This window comes from Oncorhynchus keta, chromosome 35, assembly GCF_023373465.1.
Source record: "Oncorhynchus keta strain PuntledgeMale-10-30-2019 chromosome 35, Oket_V2, whole genome shotgun sequence".
NCBI classification, from domain to species: Eukaryota; Metazoa; Chordata; class Actinopteri; order Salmoniformes; family Salmonidae; genus Oncorhynchus; species Oncorhynchus keta.
The window spans coordinates 55,961,301-55,982,813 of NC_068455.1; the positions used below are offsets into that span (position 1 = coordinate 55,961,301).

General features: G+C 41.9%; 1 protein-coding gene across 8 annotated transcripts in view; it reads left to right on the plus strand.

Annotated features, from left to right (window-relative positions):
* LOC118368668 (RAS guanyl-releasing protein 2-like) overlaps positions 1 to 21,513 on the plus strand; it is a 126,574-nt gene that overhangs the window by 26,088 nt on the left and 78,973 nt on the right. For all 8 annotated transcript variants that reach the window (XR_008093201.1, XR_008093200.1, XM_052497149.1 and 5 more), the window contains exons 2-5: positions 16,630 to 16,751; positions 17,270 to 17,372; positions 18,962 to 19,018; positions 19,182 to 19,313. Coding sequence is in view for 6 of the 8 variants with exons in the window: in XM_052497149.1 (XP_052353109.1) it covers positions 16,682 to 16,751; positions 17,270 to 17,372; positions 18,962 to 19,018; positions 19,182 to 19,313 (362 nt within the window). In the remaining 2 variants the exon portion in view is untranslated. The remainder of the gene's footprint in view (positions 1 to 16,629; positions 16,752 to 17,269; positions 17,373 to 18,961; positions 19,019 to 19,181; positions 19,314 to 21,513) is intronic.

The window sequence follows — 21,513 nt, forward strand, 5'->3', positions numbered from 1 at the left end:
TTACCCATAACCACCAGAGTATTTATTATCATCATTACTGCACATTCTTAGTCGGCCATATAATTTTATGATCCGTCAGGACTGCAGGCAGTATTTTACCTCTACAGTGTTGGGCTCAAGGCTAGAAGTTATCACCCACAAGCCAATTCTGGATTGTGTACTGTTTCTTTCCAGGGTTTTTAACGCTCCATAAGTGAATTAAGTCGAGGCTTTGGCAGAAATTCACCAATTTGTTCGCACCAATGTTATGCCTATGGGGCAATCATCAGTCTCCTTATAATAAACTGTATTCAAATCCCCGCCAACTACAATCTGACTGGATGGATATTTTCTCAGATTTAAGAATTTCCTTTAGAAGAAGTCATTTGGAGGACTGGAACAGTATCCATATACATTACATAAATAATCTGTCCATGTGGTTGATGACCGCTACTAGACAATGTCCATTTGAGTAAACAAAAATGTATCTTTGAAATTGTGTGCTAAAATTGCAACCCCAGCTGAATGATTTTGTCCCGTGGGCCAAGACAATGTCACTACTCCCACTGATTTTTCCCAAAATTCGAGTCCTCTTTGCATGATTGTCTCTTGAACGAATAGAAAATCTGTGTTGCAGTCCTAACAAAGTTCATTTTCAACAGGTTTCGTATCTCCCTGGAATTGATTGACATACACTTAAAGTCCATATATACACAATAGAAAGGAAAATCCTATGCAATCTCAACTCTACCCTTTCTATGAAAAGGTGCTTCATAAATGTAGTAACAGAAGTCTTGACTTGTAAACCATAACACCACAATCCAAAACTAGAACGCTCAGTTTGTTGTGGGGGAAGGGGCTACCTTACAAGCCTACCAGCGGATCAAATTATTCTCGTATGGGCCTCCCGGGTGGTTAAGGGTGCTGTACTGTTGTGCCACCAGAGACTCTGGGTTCGCGCCCAGGCTCTGTCGTAAGCGGCCGCGACCGGTCCGTGGGGCGACGCTTAATTGGCCTAACGTTGTCCGGGTTAGGGAGGGTTTGGCCGGTAGGGAAATCCGTCTCATCGCGCACCAGTGACTCCTGTGGCGGGCCTGGCACAGTGCGCGCTAACCAAGGTTGCCAGGTACATGGTGTTTCCTCCGACACATTGGTGCGGCTGGCTTCCGGGTTGGATGGCGCTGTGTTAAGAAGCAGTGCGGCTTGGTTGGGTTGTGTATCGGAGGACGCATGACTTTCAACCTTTGTCTCTCCAGAGCCCGTACGGGAGTTGTAGAGATGAGACAAGATAGTAGCTCCTAAACAATTGGATACCACGAAAAAGGGGTAAAATTCAAATGAATAAATATATATTCTCGTATGCATGATTGAGAGGTCAAACGATAAAAAATCGAATGTTTTTGCACATTTTCTCCAGAACGTTGGCCCTTTTTGTTTCTTTGAAGTGACTGCATTGATTATGTTGACCTTCGCACAAAGACAATTATTTTTGTGTATTTTGGGTGCAGGGCTATTGACTGTAGTTTCTGACTCAATTCCTTCATTTCTTCTCCTGAGGAGTCAAGTGGTGGCTTCTCAATTGGTGTATGAGTGGACAGCTAGAAACTGCCTTCTATCTTTTGCTCTTTCGCAATTTTCTTTCTTCCATTTAGCCAAGTTTACGATCAAATTAAGCGGTCTACTGAGCGTACTTCTCTGTGTTTACTATAAACAGTTTTTTTTTTGGTTAACTTTTATTCCTCTTAAATGCAAAGGTTACTCAGAGCAAGATAAATTCCCGTCTGCACCCCCAAGTATTTGAAGTGCACCATATTGCTGAATGCCACCCATTCATGGTGAAAGTGGGCTCATGCAAAGGCTCATGGTCGATGTAGTTTTTATCCTGCCTTAGGGAGACCACCAGGAGCCTCCTCGTAGCCTGGTTGGTGGAAGCACGTGGTCCTGTGTGACGATAATGTAGTAATCAGAATGGACTTCTTCACGCTCCAGACTGGGCGCTAGGGGCCTGATTTAACCAAATGTAGAGGGCATAACAGTTTATCCATCCAGAGATCTATATATAACGATGAGATGCTCATGTCTCTGACCCTAACAATTGGAGTCGTTGTCCCAAAGGCGGGAAGGCAGGCAATAAGCTTAGGTCCAAAATAAGCCCATTTGAAAAGCATTGGGTTTATTCTGGACAGATTTTGCAGAGTGAAACCTCTCGCTTCGCCTCTTCCTCCCTGATCCGTCGCTGTCTTGAGACGGAAAAAACTGCCGCAATGGATTATGGTCATTGCGGGAATCATATTTGTGTCAGAAAAGGATATTCATATAATAGGTAAGCTATATAAAACCTTGCAGAGAGCCTGTCCAACTGACAACCTCTTTTACAAAAAAAGATTAACTATTGGAACCAGGACTTAATAAGAACTGATATTGGCAGAAGATGGAAGAATGTTGGAACATAACTAATGAGATTACAGTTAATGGAAATGTGTGCTTAATCCAGTATAAATTAATGTATCGAATTTGTTATACAAGAAACATAATTCACAAATTCTACAGCACAACGGCAGAGTGATGTCTGAAGTGTAAAATAAATAATGACTCAATCCATGCCTTCTGGGAATGTTATAACGTACAAAAGTTAAATACATTTTTAATTGGTCTGTCTGCATATTTCAAGACATGGGTTGGATGATACTTTTTCTCGTCAATCATCTTTAAAAAAGTATACTTGAACTGTAAATCAACCAATCCTCCGTCGTTAATGTAATGGAAATGTCAAATGCTTTATCAAAAGCATTTTTAAGTGTGTGGGCTACAGAAAGAAACAAACTGGTGCAGTTTGAGGCCATGTCAAAATGAGTTATTTTTTCCCATAAAAGGGCTTTTTACAGACAGGAATACTCCTCAGTTTCATCAGCTGTCTGTGTAGCAGGTCTCAGATGATCCCACAGGTGAAGAAGCCAGATGGCGAGGTCCTGGAATGGCATGGTTCCACGTGGTCTGTGGTTGTGAGGCCGGTTGGACATACTTCCAAATGTTCTAAACCAACATTGGAGGTGGCTTAATGCCGCTTAATTACTCAACACTACAGTTTGGACTGTGTGTGTGTGTGTGTGTGTGTGTGTGTGTGTGTGTGTGTGTGTGTGTGTGTGTGTGTGTTTTTTATTTATTATTTTAGACCTAGTCAGATTGGGGAAAGGGTTATCTGGTCCTAGATCTGTGGTTAAGGCCAAGTTCTACTACAAGCTAGGAGGGGGTGTATGGGGTCTGGTGCATATAGAATACTCATTAGTCTGAAGGAATGCTTCCTTACTAGGGTTCCTTTACAGCCGAGGCCCATGGATATTGACCACTAACGACATTAATCAGGCTGGGGAGAATCTATTCTCGACCAATCAATGGCAATATGTACAGATGTAGGATCTTAATTTGAGCCACTTTGCTACAGAAGGAAAATTTTCCTGCAGCAGCAGGAAATGTGAATTACATAGATTGTAATTAATAAAAATAATTGTAGGGGCTGATTACATTTTTCTTAAGGGAAAATCAACATTGAAGTTTCTTAGTTAAAATGTAAAAAAATTAAACTTTCATATGGTACCACAAAGCTTGTTGGAGGTCCACACCAAATCAAATCAAATCTAATTTTATTTGTCACATACACATGGTTAGCAGATGTTAATGCGAGTGTAGCGAAATGCTTGTGCTTCTAGTTCCGACAATGCAGTGATAACCAACAAGTAATCTAACTAACAATTCCAAAACTACTGTCTGATACACAGTGTAAGGGGATAAAGAATATGTACATAAGGATATATGAATGAGTGATGGTACAGGGCAGCATACAGTAGATGGTATCGAGTACAGTATATACATATGAGATGAGTATGTAGACAAAGTAAACAAAGTGGCATAGTTAAAGTGGCTAGTGATACATGTATTACATAAGGATGCAGTCGATGATATAGAGTACAGTGTATATACGTATGCATATGAGATGAATAACGTAGGGTAAGTAACATTATATAAGGTAGCATTGTTTAAAGTGGCTAGTGATATAGAGAATGTTGACGTGAATCTGTTTTTTTCAATCCTCCATAGGAAACCTTGAAGTCATAGAAATGTAGATAATAGAATAGACATCACATTTCATTTGTCACATGTTTCGTAAACAACCGGTGTAGATTAACAGTGAAATGCTTACTTACGGGTCCTTTTTCCAACAATGCAGAATTTAATATAAAGCTCAAATTGTAATAAATTCAAATTGTGACACGGAATAAATGCACAGTGAATAATGAATAACAATTGCGAGTAAAAATAACATGGCTATATACAGGGAGTACCAGTACTGAGTTGATGTCCAGTGGTACAAGGTTCTTGAAGTAGCTATGTACATATAGGTAGGGGTAAAGTGACTCTGCAACAGGTTAGATAATAGACAGTAGCCGCAGCGTTAGTGTGTGTGTTGAGGTGTAAGTGTGTGTGTGGGTAGAGTCCAGTGTGTGCATGGAGTCATGCAAGAGAGTTAGTGCAAAAAAGGGTCAATGCAGGTAGTCCGGGTAGCCTTTTGCTTGCCCCGTCGTTTCCTGTAGTCCTCGATCAGCTCCTTTGTCTTGCTGACGTTGAGACACCACACTGTTGTCCTGGCACCACACTGCCAGGTCTCTGACCTCCTGCATATGGCCTTCCTCATCCTTATTTGGTGCTCAGTCCGGTGGGTCCAGGGTGTCTGGGATGATGGTGTTGATGTGAGCTATGACTGTAGGTGTGAGTGCTATGAGGCAATAGTCCTTTAGGCAGGATATCTTGGCATTCTCGGCATGGGGACTATTTTTTTTAAATTTTTATTTTTATTTCACCTTTATTTAACCAGGTCATTTGCAACTGCGACCTGGCCAAGATAAAGCATAGCAGTGTGAACAGAGAACACAGAGTTACACATGGAGTAAACAATTAACAAGTCAATAACACAGTAGGAAAAAAAAGGGGAGTCTATATACATTGTGTGCAAAAGGCATGAGGAGGTAGGCGAATAATTACAATTTTGCAGATTAACACTGGAGTGATAAATGATCAGATGGTCATGTACATGTAGAGATATTGGTGTGCAAAAGAGCAGAAAAGTAAATAAATAAAAACAGTATGGGGATGAGGTAGGTAAAAATGGGTGGGCTATTTACCAATAGACTATGTACAGCTGCAGCGATCGGTTAGCTGCTCAGATAGCAGATGTTTGAAGTTGGTGAGGGAGATAAAAGTCTCCAACTTCAGCAATTTTTAATTTTTTAAAATTATTTTTTATTTATTTATTTAATTTTTTTGCAATTCGTTCCAGTCACAGGCAGCAGAGAACTGGAACGAAAGGTGGCCAAATGAGGGGTTGGCTTTAGGGATGATCAGTGAGATGCACCTGCTGGAGCGTGTGCTACGGGTGGGTGTTGCCATCGTGACCAGTGACCTGAGATAAGGCGGAGCTTTACCTAGCATGGACTTGTAGATGACCTGGAGCCAGTGGGTCTGGCGACGAATATGTAGCGAGGGCCAGCCGACAAGAGCATACAAGTTGCAGTGGTGGGTGGTATAAGGTGCTTTAGTGACAAAACGGATGGCACTGTGATAAACTGCATCCAGTTTGCTGAGTAGAGTGTTGGAAGCAATTTTGTAGATGACATCGCAGAAGTCGAGGATCGGTAGGATAGTCAGTTTTACTAGGGTAAGTTTGGCGGCGTGAGTGAAGGAGGCTTTGTTGCGGAATAGAAAGCTGACTCTTGATTTGAATTTCGATTGGAGATGTTTGATATGAGTCTGGAAGGAGAGTTTACAGTCTAGCCAGACACCTAGGTACTTATAGATGTCCACATATTCAAGGTCGGAACCATCCAGGGTGGTGATGCTAGTCAGGCGTGCGGGTGCAGGCAGCGAACGGTTGAAAAGCATGCATTTGGTTTTACTAGCGTTTAAGAGCAGTTGGAGCACACGGAAGGAGTGTTGTATGGCATTGCAGCTCGTTTGGAGGTTCGATAGCACAGTGTCCAAGGACGGGCCGGAAGTATATAGAATGGTGTTGTCTGCGTAGAGGTGGATCAGGGAATTGCCCGCAGCAAGAGCAACATCATTGATATATACAGAGAAAAGAGTCGGCCCGAGGATTGAACCCTGTGGCACACTATGGTGGTCTGCCTGAAACAAGTTGGTATTACAAACCGGGTCAGGGATAAGTTGAAAATGTGCTGATTATACATTCTGGCATTCTGTCTGGCCCCACGGGCTTGTGCATGTTAACCTGTCTTACATTGGCTACGGAGAGCGAGATCACACAGTCGTCTGAAACAGCTGGTGCTTTCATGCATTTTCAGTGTTGCAAAACAAAAGCCTCACTTGACGTAAAATAGGGTCTAAGCTACAACCTATGTGAATATGAAAAAATCTGAGTTGAAGTGTTTTTAGACAATTGATGTTAAAGGCATAAAAAAACAGAATTTATATTTTAAAAGCCAGTAAAACACTGCAGCCAATTCTCCCGGTGTTAATGCCTCATCGCCGTAACGTTAGCGGAGCGTAAAAATGGCCTTGAGACCACTGTGTGATGTATTGTTTTGAAAATTTAATTTCAGCCTCCCATTTATGTATTGTTTTCGCTCTCCACGGGTTATTGTTTCCTGGAGACACGGACATGAATCGGAGACGGGCTAGGGCTTAGTGCAGATAAGTGAGGGTTTGGGTAACTGCTCCACAACAGCAGCTCTTAGTTCGTCAGTAGCTAGGTTTCCATCCAATTGGCGACAGATTTTCATGTGAATATTCTACATTCCGCCTAAAGAAAACATGTGCATTTTCCCACCATTGGTGTGTTTCCACCAAATTGACTTGTTGGGGATAAAAATCAGGACGTGATGATGTAGTGCACACTTTTTAAAAATATTTTTTAAAAGTTTTCATGTACCAAATAAAAGTCAAAAGTTCAATGTGTTTCCATCCCATTTTCAACTCCGAGTTTTGTCACATACTGTTGCTTAAATAGCAAACGTGCACGTGCGGTCTAGCCAACCGCTCGCAAATACTGTGCAGGTAGGCTAGTCTGCATGAGATTATTATGGATTGTCAAACGGCTGTCAAGGATCGATCATGTCACCAGAATAAAACTCTCAATATTTATTGGAAAAGAGCCTCAAGCTCTTCACCGTGTACTGTCACCTACCTGTGAAGTGAATTTGTAAATGATTTAATCTGTAGCCTAATAAACTGCATGGATCCCGAGTCCTAACGGGAGGACCACACAACATATCACGACTCCAAGTTTACTTCGATATGATGGTTGTGATATCAATATGTGCGTGGTGTTTCCACTGTCAATTCTCGCAAAATGTATTTCAACAACACAAAACGATCCCACCATGTCGAACAAACAAATTCTGTCTGCATTTATAAAATTGTACCGAAATGTCCTGTTTCCATCAGTTCCTCGTTTAAAACAAATACGGTATGACTTTACTCGCATAAAAGCTGTGGATGGAAACGTGTTTACTGAGGGAATATAGTAGAGCTATCAGACTGCTAGACAGCCAGGTTGGAACCCCCCCCCCTCCCATCGCACCCCAATTTAATCCGCCCAGTCAATAGTCCTTGCCCCTGTCACCAGGCAACGGGCAGATGACTCCAAAGCCATTGCGGTCGGGAGCGTCACCTGAAACACTCCTTCCACCCAGAGCTAGAGCACTGCAGAATGCCAAAGAGAAGGAGAGAGTTAGTGCCAAAGTGAGGGAGATCGTTAAGAATAAAAACTCCATAGATTCTCCATAGACAATGGGGTGTGAGAGCGAACGAAAGGGGATGATGGAGGAACTGTCACCTGGGTGATAAATGAATGGTGGGATGTCACCCATTTGTCAGGGTGACACCAGTCTGTCACCAACCAGCAGGCACACTTTGTGCCACAGGGCCAGACCAACGGGCAGGGAAAACAATGGCAGGCACAGTGGCACTGTGATGAGTTGTGTGTGTGTTTGTTTATTTCAGTGATAAGGGAGAATGGACCCATCGTCTTTATATTGTGTGGTTGAAGGACTAGTGGAACAGTGAGGTCAGAGTAAAGAGCTATTCAGAAGAGGACAGGTCCTTCTCTCTATGGAGAGGCTGGTTGGTGGAGAACTTGGTGGCATTCCAAGTTGTCATCTTTGCATTCATGCTGTACAGTTGAAGTCAGAAGTTCATATACACCTTAGCCAAATACATTTAAACTCAGTTTTTCACAATTCCTGACATTTAATCATAGTAACAATTCAGGTCAATTTAGGTCAGTTAGGATCACCACTTTATTTTAAGAATGTGACATGTCAGAATAGGAGTAGAGTGATTTATTTAGGCTTTTATTTCTTTAATCACATTCCCAGTGGGTCAGAACTTTACCTATACTCATTTAGTATTTGGTAGCATTGCCTTTAAATTGTTTAACTTGAGTCAAACTTTTTTGTCTAGCCTTCCACAAGCTTACCACAAAAAATGGGTGAATTTAGGTCCATTCCTCCTGACCGAGCTGGTGTAACCGAGTCAGCTTTTTAGGCCTCCTTGCTCGCACACGCGTTTTTTTTGTCTACAAATGCTCGATATGATTGAGGTCAGGGCTTTGTTATGGCCACTCCATTACATTGACATTGTTGTCCTTAAGCCATTTTGCCACAACTTTCGAAGTATGCTTGGGGTCATTGTTCATTTGGAAGACTCATTTGCGAACAAGCTTTAACTGACTGATGTCTTGAGATGTTGCTTCAATATATCCACATAATGTTCCTCCCCCATGATGCCATCTATTTTGTGAAGTGCAGCAAAGCACCTCCACAACATGATGTTGCTTCAATATATCCACATAATGTTCCTCCCCCATGATGCCATCTATTTTGTGAAGTGCAGCAAAGCACCTCCACAACATGATGCTGCCACCCCCGTGCTTCACGGTTGGGATGGTGTTCTTCGGCTTGCAAGCCTCCCCCTTTTTCCTCCAAACATAACGATGGTAATTATGGCCAAACAGTTGTATTTTTGTTTCATCAGACCGGAGGACATTTTCCAAAAAAGTACGATCTTTGTCCCCATGCGCAGTTGCAAACCGTAATCTGGCTTTTTTTATGGCGGTTTTGGAGCAGCGGCTGCACTTTTCGCACCAAAGTATGTTAAACTCTAGGAGACAGAATGCGTCTCCTTCCTGAGCTATATGATGGCTGCGTGGTCCCATGGTGTTTATACTTGCGTACTATTGTTTGTACAGATGAATGTGGTACTTTCAGGTGTTTGGAAATTGCTCCCAAGGATGAACCAGACTTGTGGAGGTCTAAAAATGTTTTTCTGAGGTCTTTGCTGATTTCTTTTGATTTTCCTATGATGTCAAACAGAGGCACTGAGTTTGAAGGTAGGCCTTGAAATACATCCACAGGTACACCTCCAATTGACTCAAATGATGTCAATTAGCCTATCAGAAGCTTCTAAAGCCATGACATCATTTTCTGTAACTTTTCAAGCTGTTTAAAGGCACAGTCAACTTAGTGTATGTCAACTTCTGACCCACTGGAATTGTGAAATAATTTGTCTGTAAACAATTGTTGGAAAAATTGCTTGTCATGCACAAAGTAGATGTCCTAACCGACTTACCAAAACTATAGTTTGTTAACAAGAAATGTGTGGAGTGATTGAAATACTAGTTTTATTGACTCCAACCTAAGTGTATGTAATCTTCGGACTTCAGATGTCACAATGTTTGGAAACTCTTGGTAGATCCAAATCCTGGTTATTGGTTGGTTGAGTAATTAATTATGTTATAGCAATGTTCCAAGATGCCCTTGCAGTGTGACTGCAAAATAGACAACCGGGAATGTTGATCTCCTCACAAGATCAGACTGTGTTGAAAAGAACAAGGCTCCAAACAGGGAAGTGAAACGTGTGGTACCACACATTTGGAGACCACTTCTGTTCTTTTTACACTATTTGTAAATAAAGTCCACTCTGGCATATTTCTGGGGTATTTTCTAGCTTCCTCAATTTAGCACACTTTTTGACGGTTTATTTTCAACTACTCAAGGACAGCTGCACTGAAACGTGATTTCCTTAACTCAGACGAGGGAAAGTTTGTGATCGGATGCAGTATTTGTTAGCTGTAAAACAGATTTGAGAGAACAACACATGACTGTATTGAATGACGTGGTAAAACCTTGAGGATGTCTTCGGGTTACAGATTCATGTTTGTCAGTAGCTAGGTTTCCATCCAGTCGGTGACATTTTCATTCGGATATTCAAAAAAAAAAAATCTGAATATAAACAATATTCGCATTTTCCCACCAGAGATGTTTCCATCAAATTGACTTGTTACAGATACAAGGCTGTGTGTGATGACGTAGTGCACATTTCAAAAAAAACATTTTACGGTTATTAAATTCCCATGTACATGGACACGACCCAGTCGTTCGTTCTAAATGTTCCATTGCCATACCGACTGGCAACGTTCTCACCCCTTGTTTGCTAGCTAGCCAACTACGGCGAACTTAGTCACGTCCAAAAAGTGCAGCCAGAATAACAGCAAAGTAGTGACATTTTTATTTGGATACATCCATAGCAACGAGCTAATGAGGCGCGATTTTTGCCTGGCGTAGAAAATGTGCTCACTCGTCAGGACACTGTTGTTCAGAGGAGCTCGTTCAGAGGACCACAGCTACAGTAACACAATCACGTCAAACTGGATCCAGGATTAGACGCGCCCGTTGTATACTGTATCTGTGCACTGACATTTCTCGCACAATTAATTTGACCAACACTAAAAGATCCTACCTTGTCTCGTGGATTTTGATTAGTTGACATTTTTGTAAAGTTTATCAAACTTCTGTTTCCATCAGGCCTGTCAATATATATATATATATATTTTTACTCAGATAACAAGGTTGGATGGAAACCTGGTTTATGACAGAGTATATTGTCTGGTCTTATTGTGTTCATATGGAGATGGTACTGGGCTTACTGTATGACAGCTGGGCTCTTTCATACTAGTCTTACTGACTGATGGTGAGTGGCTTTAGAGGTCCTCTTCCTCTTTTTCTCCCCATCGATCTCTCCTTTTTCTCATTCCTCTCTCGCTCTTTCTCAGTCTCTCTCGTGTGTGTGTGTGTGTTTCAGACTGCTGGTGAAGCCTGTAATTGAGCGTGTCCACCCACCGCTCTGCAGCAGAATCAGCCAGGGGAAGAAAGCTTCTTTCTTTTGTGACACGCACACTTTTGCTGCAGTGCCTCTCTCTCCATTCCCACGCAACCAACCACCCAAAGACCACCCTTCTGGGTGGTGCAGCCTAGAGTCCTAAACACACACACACCCCATTCCTCTATCTCTACTCCTCTAATGCAGTAGAGATCTAATGCACATACTTGTATACCTACTACATCTAAAAAAAATCCAACCTGGGGGCTAATGTGAATTTTGTGGCAGTTTCACGGTCACCTAATAGTAAGTGGAGGAGGAGCATATGCTGTAACCTCGGAGTTCTCCACTGTTCTCAATGACAGTTTAGTTGCTAATGGCATGTTTTAATCTCCTGACTGGTGACAAACCTTAATCTACATCGCAAGTTGTAATTCACTGTGCCATAAATATGACAACAGTGTTATTTTGCATACAACCTTCCCACGTCTTTCTGGGGATGGTTTCAGGATAGTTGCTTGGCTTTGGAACATTTCTTAGCACATTTAAAGGCACTTGACAAAAATAGTGTTATTTTCTTGGTATCTCATTACTTTAACCGAGCGTTTCCTAAAAGTTCTAACGTGGTTACGTGTCATTTCAACTTTGGTAAATGTTCTGTGAATGTTCTCCAACTGGTTAGACATTGGGAATGTTCTCAAATAGTTCCGAGGTCATTAAGGAACAATGTTCTTCTGTGGGAATTTCAGTGATTCAGCATAATGTCTGAAACAACAGGTTTCCTCATGGTTCTATTTAAAGTCATGTTCTCATTGTTCAGAGAATGTTAAACAACATTCTTCTGTACTTCCACAGAACATTTCACACAACTACATTCTGGGAATGTTCCAAAAAAAGGTGTGACTTAAGAAATGTTCTCAGAATCTGGTTCTCTTATATCAGTTCTTGACAATAATCTGGGAGTATTCCGTTCTCAGAACTTAACATAAAAAAACACAACTTTAACATTCAAAGAATGTTATTTAAAAACCTATACAGTGCATTCGGAAAGTATTCAGACCCCTTGACTTTCTCCACACAGCCTTATTCTAAAATAGTTTCCCCACCCTCATCAATCTACACACAATACCCAATAATGACAAAGCAAAAACATGTTTTTGGAAATGTTTGCAAATATATAAAAAATCACATTTACATAAGTATTCAGACCCTTTACTCTGTACTTTGTTGACGCACCTTTGGCAACGATACAGCCTCAAGTCTAAGGTATGACTCTACAAGCTTGGCGCACCTGTATTTGGGGAGTTTCTCCCATTCTTCTATGCAGATCCTCTCAGGTCTCTCCAGAGATGTTAGGTCGGGTGCAAATCCGGACTATGGCTGGGCCACTCAAGGACATTCAGAGACTTGCCCCGAAGCCACTTCTGTGTTGTCTTGGCTGTGTGCTTAGGGTCATTGTCCTGTTGGAAGGTGAACCTTCGCCCCATTCTGTGGTCCTGAGCGCTCTGGAGCAGGTTTTCATCAAGGAGCTCTCTGTACGGTGCGCCGTTCATCTTTCCCTTGATGCTGACTACTCTCCCAGTCGCTGCAGAGATGGGAAAACTTCCAGAAGGACAACCATCTCCACAGAGGAACTCTGGAGCTCTGTCTAAGTTACCATCGTGTTCTTGGTCACCTCCCTGACCAAGGCCCTTCTCCCCCGATATCTCAGTTTGGATGGGCTGCCAGCTCTAGGAAGAGTCTTGGTGGTTCCAAACTTCTTCCATTTAAGAATGATGGAGGCCATTATATTTTTTTGGGGACCGTCAATGCTGCAGAAATGTTTTGGTACCCTTCCCCAGATCTGTCCCTCCAGTCTCGGAGATCTACGGACAATTCCATCAACCTCATGGCTTGGTTTTTGCTCTGACATGCACTGTCAACTGTGGAACCTTACATAGACAGGTGTGTGCCTTTCCAAATCATGTCAAATCAATTGAAATGACCACAGGTGGACTCCAAGTTGTAGAAAACATCTCAAGGATGATCAATGGAAACGGGAGGCACCGAGTTCAATTTTGAGTCTTTATAGCAAAGGGTCTGAATACTTGTGTAAATAAGCAATTTCTGTTCTTATTTTCAATACATTTGCAAAAATGTCTAAAAGCCTGTTTTCACTTAGTCATTATGGGGTATTGTGTGTAGATAGTTTTTTAATAAGGCTAACTTAACAAAAAGTCAAGGGGTCTACTTTCCTAATGCACTGTGTGTGTGTGTGTGTGTGTGTGTGTGTGTGTGTGTGTGTGTGTGTGTGTGTGTGTGTGTGTGTGTGTGTGTTTTAAAAATAAATACGATTTTTTTTGTTTTATCTAAGTGTGACACAACGAAAAATATATTTGAGATTCTTCAAAATAGCCAACCTTTGCCTTGATGACAGTTTTGCACACTCCTGGAATTCTCTCAACCAGCTTCATGAGGTAGTCACCTGGAATACTTTTCCAACAGTCTTGAAGGAGTTCCCACAAATGCTGAACACTTGTTGACTGCTTTTCCTTCACTCTGCGGTCCAACTCATCCCAAACCATCTCAATTGGGTTTAGGTTGGGTGATTGTGGAGTCCAGGTAATCTGATGCAACACTCCATCACACAGCCTGGAGGTGTGTGTTGGGTCATTGTCCTGTTGAAAAACAAATGATAGTCCCCCCTGATGGGATGTCGTATTGTTGTAGAATGCTGTGTTAGCCATGCTGGTTAAGTGCCTTAAATTCAAAATAAATCACAAACAGGCTCACCAACAAAGCACCATCACACCTTCTCCTCCATGCTTCACGGTGAGAACCACACATGCAGAGATCATCCGTTCACCTTCTCTACGTCACAAAGGTTGGAACCAAGAATATCAAATTTAGAGTCTTCAGACGAAAGGACCGATTTTTCACAAGTCTAATGTCCATTGCTCGTGTTTCTTGGCCCAAGCAAATGTTTTCTTATTGGTGTTCTTTAGTAGTGGTTTCTTTGCAGAAATTCAACCATGAAGTCTTGACTCACGCAGTCTCTTCTGAACAGTTGATGTTGAAGTCTGTTACTTGAACTCTGAAGCATTTATTTGGGCTGCATTCTGAGGTGCATTTAATTGCTGCTTTCTGAGGCTGGTAACTCTAATGAACTTATCCTCTGCAGCAGGGGTAACTCGGGGCCTTCCTTTCCTGTGGCGGTCCTCATGAGAGCCAGTTTCATCATAGCGCAATGCTGCAAGGAAAACGCAGTGCTCCATTGGAAATGGATGGATTTTTGGTACACCAGAAGTACAACTCGCTGTCGGTGTGATCGAGGCATTTAGGTTAGATATACACAGACCGCATGAGAGGAGAATGTACATAAAACAATGATGGGAGGGACGGAGGCAGTTTGTGAAATTATGCCTTATCTACTTTGAAGAACTCGTGAAATGTTTTTGTCAGACGGCTCTGCAACGTACTTAGGCAGGCTAGCTAAATAGAATGACCAAAGGCAGTAAATTATGGGGAGCAGATACTGTTACACGATGAGACGATGACTTTAAAGAATTTAAAAATAATAAAGTAATCAAATAAAAAAATAATGTAATTATATACACAACTGAAATATTTTATTTCATAGTAATTTATTTTTTAAAATTGATGTCTACCCATTGGGGACCTGACAGACAATGGACTATTTTAATTGTTTTGGTAATTGAATGTTTACCATTTTTGTCTTTGTAGAGTTAAAAAAAAATGGAAATTCCAATCATTGTAATGCCATTATATCATAATGTATTAATTTTGATTTATTATCGAAATTGAAAACGTGGCAATTTTTTGATAGTCGAACTGTAACGGAACCGACCTTTAAAACGCGCTAATCGCTCAGCACTACTGTGGTGCCACGAGTGTGTGTTCAGCATGCATGTGTGTGTGTGTGTATAGGGAGGGTGGGCATGAGGATGTGTTGCCATGGCACCCCGCTGAGCAGTACCTCACTAAAATAGCATACTAAGAAAAAAAACAGGATAACGGTCTATTTTGAATGTGGAACCACAGGGTGAGACTATTGACCTACCTTGTATTATTTCCCGTGGAAGAAAAACTGCGGTTGCATGGCTGTTTTTAATTAATGACTACAGAGTTTTTTTCAGGAAGTGAAAAGTTGAGGTTTCTGGGCAAAAGGGGGTTATTGAGAGACTGACTGTAGTGTCAGCTGTGTCTGGTGGGTTTCTCAGTAATTTTCTATCATGTCGTGTCCCTAAAAAACTCCAATGAGGTTCCTTGTACGTACTATACAAGACACATGATGTACAGTTTAAGTCGGAAGTTTACATACACAGGTTGGAGTCATTAAAACTCGTTTTTCAACCACTCCACAAATTTCTTGTTAACAAAGTATAGTTTTGGCCAGCCGGTTAGGACCTCTACTTTGTGCATGACACAAGTACATTTTCCAACAATTGTTTACAGACCGATTTATTTCACTTATAATTCACTGTATCACAATTCCAGTGGGTGAGGCAACATCTCAAGACATCAGTCAGGAAGTTAAAGCTTGGTCGCATATTGGTCTTCCGAATGTACAATGACCCCAAGCATACTTCCAAAGTTGTGGCAAAATGGCTTACGGGCAACAAAGTCCAGGCATTGGAGTGGCCATCAAAAAAGCCCTGACCTCAATCCAATAGAACATTTGAGGCCAGAACTGAATAAGTGTGTGTGAGCAAGGAGGCCTACAAACCTGACTCAGTTACACCAGCTCTGTCAGGAGGAATGGGCCAAAATTCACCCAATACAGGTTAAACAATTTAAATGCAATGCTACCAAATACTAATTGAGTGTATGTAAACTTCTGAGCCACTGGGAATGTGACGAAAGAAATAAAAGCTGAAATAAATCATTTTCTACTATTATTCTGACATTTCACATTCTTAAAATAAAGTGGTGATCCTAACTGACCTAAGTCTGGGAATCTTTACTTGGATTAAATGTCAGGAATTATGAAAAACTGAGTTTAAATGTATTTGGCTGAGGTGCATGTAAACTTCCGACTTCAACTGTATATCTGGGTATTGGGTCACATGTACTGCACTTGCTACGAAAGCTGGTCTTATCAGAATAGTGACATTAACCATTGTAGTTATGTCACCTGATCTGACATATTAGTTATATATCACTTGCGGAAGTTGGTTTGCTGCAGTATGCTGTTTTGAAATGTAACCCAAATGCAATCCACCAATATCCAGACATGTTATTGTTCTAATTCCATTGTTTGATTTTTGTCAACATTTCCTTTATACTTCCTGGATATCTTGCATCACAGGATCCGAGCAACATAACAGACTATTACTGGCAACCATTCAAACCACGCAGCAATGCTTTCTCTTTCTTACTAGGCCACGCTCTCATCTTTATGTACAGGAGTAGAATTCCTTGGGTGATTTTCTTTTTTGTTTCTGTGCAACTCCTTTTTCCTTCTCTTTTTTTTGTGCTCAGGAGTGTCACTGAAGTGGGAAGACTAGGAAAACGAGAGGACTAGAGGAGAAAGATGGAGCCCATATCTTTAGATGGGGCTGCAACAGTGGAGGAGCTGGTGGAAGCGTGCATCCAAGCCTTCAGTCAGTCTCTTTATTTACCTACGAGCACTCAAATATACCTGCTACTCAATGTCGAAATTAGGGCTCTCGAACCCTGTTCCTGGAGAGCTACACTCCTTTTTAGGTTTTTGCTCCAACCCTAATCTAGCGCACCCGATTCTAATAATAATCAGTCGGTTGGTAAGATTAACCAGATTAGTTCAAACTGAGGTTGGTGTGACAACCTACATGAGGCTCTCTAGCAACAGGGTTTTGAGGGGCCTGGTCTGAGTAAACAACCCAATCCTTTTTGCGTTCACAATAACATTTTATTTACAGGAACGGATTGCAAGGAGAAGAACGTTTCTAGGAATAGGTAGCAATTTCCCATATGTCCATGCGCCACCATAAATGGCCAACGTTGTCAGTCTCAAATCAACAGGAATTGGTTGTCTTTATTTGCAGAAACACTTCAGTCGTTTTTTGGCTGACTGCTCTTTCAGTGTAAAGGGACACAAAAAGGGCCGTTGTGTGACGAGAGTGCGTCTGTCCTCTTTCAGATGAGAAGGGCACTTTGAAGGACCCCTCCGTAGTGCGCATGTTCCTCATGATGCACCCGTGGTACCTCCCGTCCACCGACATGGCTAAGAAACTACTGCTCAAGTATCCTTCGCCATCAGGCACCTGCTTATGGCTTATCAGGTGCTGACAGCTACTGTAAGAACAACACATATACTCTTTAACCCTAAAAGCACCCACAAGCACCGAGTACACCAAACATTAAGAACACCTTCTTAATATTGAGTTGCACCGGCTCCCTTTGGACAGAACAGCCTCAATTCGTCGGGGCGTGGACTCTACGAGGTGTCGAAATGCGTTCCACAGGGACGCTGGCCCATGTTGACTCCAATGCTTGTTGTCTGGGTGTCCTATGGATGGTGGACCATTTTTGGTACACCCAGGATACTGTTGAGCGTGGAAAAACCCAGCAGCGTTGCAGTTCTTGACACAAACCGATGCTCCTGGCACCTACTACCATACCCCGTTCAAAGGCACTTAAATCTTTTGTCTTGCCCATTCACCCTCTGATTGGCACGCATACACAACAATTAATGTCCCAATTGTCTCAATGCTTAAAAATCCTTCTTTAACCGGTCTCCTCCCCTTCATCTACACTGATTTGAAGTGGATTTAACAAGTGACATCAATACGAGATCATAGCTTTCACCTGGATTCACCTGGTCAGTCTATGTCATAGAAAGAGCAAGTGTTCATAATGCCTTGTGTACTCAGTGTATTTTTTTTGTTTAAATGCACCAAGTGTCATTTTTGGTAAAGAATTGCAAACAGGAACACTTTTGTATTTGTTAACCTTTTATAACACAAGAAAATGGTTTGAATCCCCCAAAATCAGCATATATTTTTTTAAATGTTCACACGTTATAGTGAAATTGTAGGTTTCAAAATAAATGTTTTTGTATGTTTTTTTTTCATCCTTAGCCTCTTGTCATGGATATTTATCCGTTTTTCATTCAAGTGTTGTGTTTCTGTGATTCTCGGAGGCTGAGAAATTGGCAAAAGAGCTCATCTGAGCAAATAAGATGGCCACCGATATGGCCGTTCTTATATGCAAAATATGCAACGGTGCCATCAGACTTTTGGCTCTAACTTTGGAATGCTCTGGGCTATCGACTCCGTTTCAATTGCTTCTGAAAGATGAGACTCTCAACTTGGCATATAGACATTGACTGATTGACATTTTTAGATCCTTTTTTTTTTAGTTATAGTGTCTGTTCCCACCAACATCTGGGGTGGTTCCATATCTATCTTTTCAGGGTACATGCATCTACCTCTGTGCCATATTTGGTGCTTTTATCACAAAGTTTACAATTGAGTCCACATGTTCAGCTTAGCTGTGTATACCACTAGTACACAAAAGAGAGATTTTATTCTTCATTCTTCTATTTGCATAACAATTGTGGTAAATAGTTTTTTGTTTGTTTGTCTGTACCTAGTTGCTTGACAAAGTCCTACAATTTCTGAAGGATCTTTATAACCCCTTGGAGTCAAAATGGTTGGTGCTTTTAGGGCTCAGGTGTGAGCGAATGGAATGGAAAGGTGTAAGTTGGATGGAATATTCCCAGCTTGCAAAACTGGTTGCAATGAAGTGTTTTGTGACGCCACGTCTGATTGTTAGAGGATGTTTCTGAAATGTCCGTGTAGATGTTTTATGTACCTTAACAGTCGATCAGATCGCAGGAGGAGAGCTGTTCTGCTGAACGCAGGACAAGAATCTGCCACCTGGTGAAGTAAGACACATTTTGTAATTTACTTTTGTTATTTGCTTGTGGATGTCTCTTTATTGCTTTATCACTCACTTTGTCTCGGTTTCTCTCTTTCTCTTTCTTTCCCTCACTACCTCTTTCTCTCTCCCTCTCCTTCCGCTCTAACTCTTTCTCCCCTCCAATCTAGGTACTGGATTTCGGAGTTCCCGGCAGAGTTCAATCTGAACCCAGAACTGGCAGAGCAGATTAAAGACCTCAAGGACCTATTGACCACTGAGGGGAACGAGCGCCAGAGTCAGCTCATCGACATCGACAGTGTGTAAGTGTCCCTCTTCAACAGTGATTTCTCCCTCCAACAGCCTCCACTGGTGTGACTGTCCCTATTCTACACGACAGTGTGTAGTCGGGTGTCCTTGGCTGCATTGTGTATGTGTTTATTTGCCGTACAAATTGGTCACATACACATGATTAGCAGATGTTATTGCGGATGTAGTGAAATGTTTGTGCTTCTAGCTCCGACAGTGCAGTAATATCTAACAAATTACACAACATATACCCAATACACACATCTCAGTAGGAATTAATTAAGACTACATATGGATGAGCAATGTCCAAGCGGAATGGACTAAGATGCAGTAGAATGGTATAGAAAACTGTATATACATATGAGATGAGTAATGCCAGATATGTAAACATTATTAAAGTGACTAGAGTTCCATTCCTTAAAGTGGCCAGTGATTTCTAGTCTATGCCTATAGGCAGCAGCCTCTGTGCTAGTGATGGCTGTTTAACAGTCTGATGGCCTTGAGATAGAAGCTGTTTTTCAGTCTCTCGGTCCCAGCTTTGATGCACCTGTACTGACCTCACCTTCTGGATGATAGTGGGGTGAACAGGCAGTGGTTCGGGTGGTTGATGTCTTTGATCTTTTTGGCCTTCCTGTGACATCGGGTGCTGTAGGTGTCCTGGAGGGCAGGTAGTTTGCCCCTGGTAATGTGATGTGCAGACCGCACCACCCTCCGAAGAGCCTTGCGGGTAGTGCAGTTGTCGTACCAGGCGGTGATACAGCCCGACAGGACGCTTTCAATTGTGCATCTGTAAAAACTTGTGAGGGGTTTAAGTGACAAACCAAATTTCTTTACCTTCCTGAGGTTGACGAGGCTCTGTTGTGCTTTCTTCAGCACACTGTCTGTGTGGGTGGTCCATTTCAGTTAGTCAGTGATGTGTAAGCAAGCCTACTACTGTTGTGTCGTCTGCAAACTTGATGATTGAGTTGGAGGCGTGCTTGGCCACAGTCATGGGTGATCGGGGAGTACAGGAAAGGGCTGAGAACGCACCTTTGTTGGGCCCCCGTGTTGAGGATCAGCGGACAGGAGGTGATGTTTCCTACCTTCACCACCTGGGGGCGGCCCGTCTGGAAGTCCAGGTCCCAGTTTCACAGGGCGGGGCGGTAAGCAAATTGAGGGTGGCAAGTAAGGTAAAGGCGATATGATCCTTGACTAGTCTCTCAAAGCACTTCATGATGACAGAATTGAGTGCTATAGTCATTAAGTGATAGTCATTAAGTTCAGTTACTTTTGCCTTCTTGGGTACAGGAACAATGGTGGCCATCTTGAAGCATGTGGGGACAGCAGAATGGGATAGGGAGAGATTGAATATGTCCGTAAACACACCAACCAGCTAGCTCTGAGGACGCGGCTAGGGATGCCGTCTGGGCCGGCAGCCTTGCGAGGCATAACACGCTTAAATGTTTTACTCACGTCGGCCACGGAGAAGGACAGCCCACAGTCCTTGGTAGCGGGTCGCGTCTGTGTGTTATCCTCAGCCTTTGTGTCTCTATGCTGCCTTACATGGCTCATTCTTAGGCCCGAGGCTGGGACCTTGTGTGACAGAGCTCCTAAATGACCCATCCTATTTCCTTTGTCAGTCTGTCTGACCCTGGTCTCACTAGTGGGTTGTTATACAGCACTTTTTTGGGACAGTGGAGTTTCATAAATGTCTGTTAAGAGTTTTCTATATTTTATTGCATCTTCTATACTGTCTTCTTCCCTCCATTCCACATCCATCACAGTTGTAGTTTCAGGCCCCGATTGTAGAGACTAAGGCAGCATGCTATATTTTGTTAGCCTGGAATGCAAACTGAATATCTCTCTTTCACATTTTACAAACATATTGAAACAGAGCAATTTTCAGTTTGGATTCCCGGTTTGAGTTTTACAGTGCTTTGCATAAGTATTCAGACCCTTTGGGTTTCTTCACATTGTATTGTTACAAAGTAGGATTAAAATCGATTTAATTGTCCTTTTTTTGTCAACAATATACACAAAATATATATTTTTTAAGATTAATATAAAATGACATTCATTGTCTAAGTATTCAGCCCTTTTTTTAGTCAAGCCTAAATTAGTTCAGGAGTTAAATTTGGCTTAACAAATCACATAATAAGTTACATGGACTCACTCCGTGTGAAATAAGTTATTTTTAAATGACTAACCCTTCCTCTGTCCCCCATACATACAACA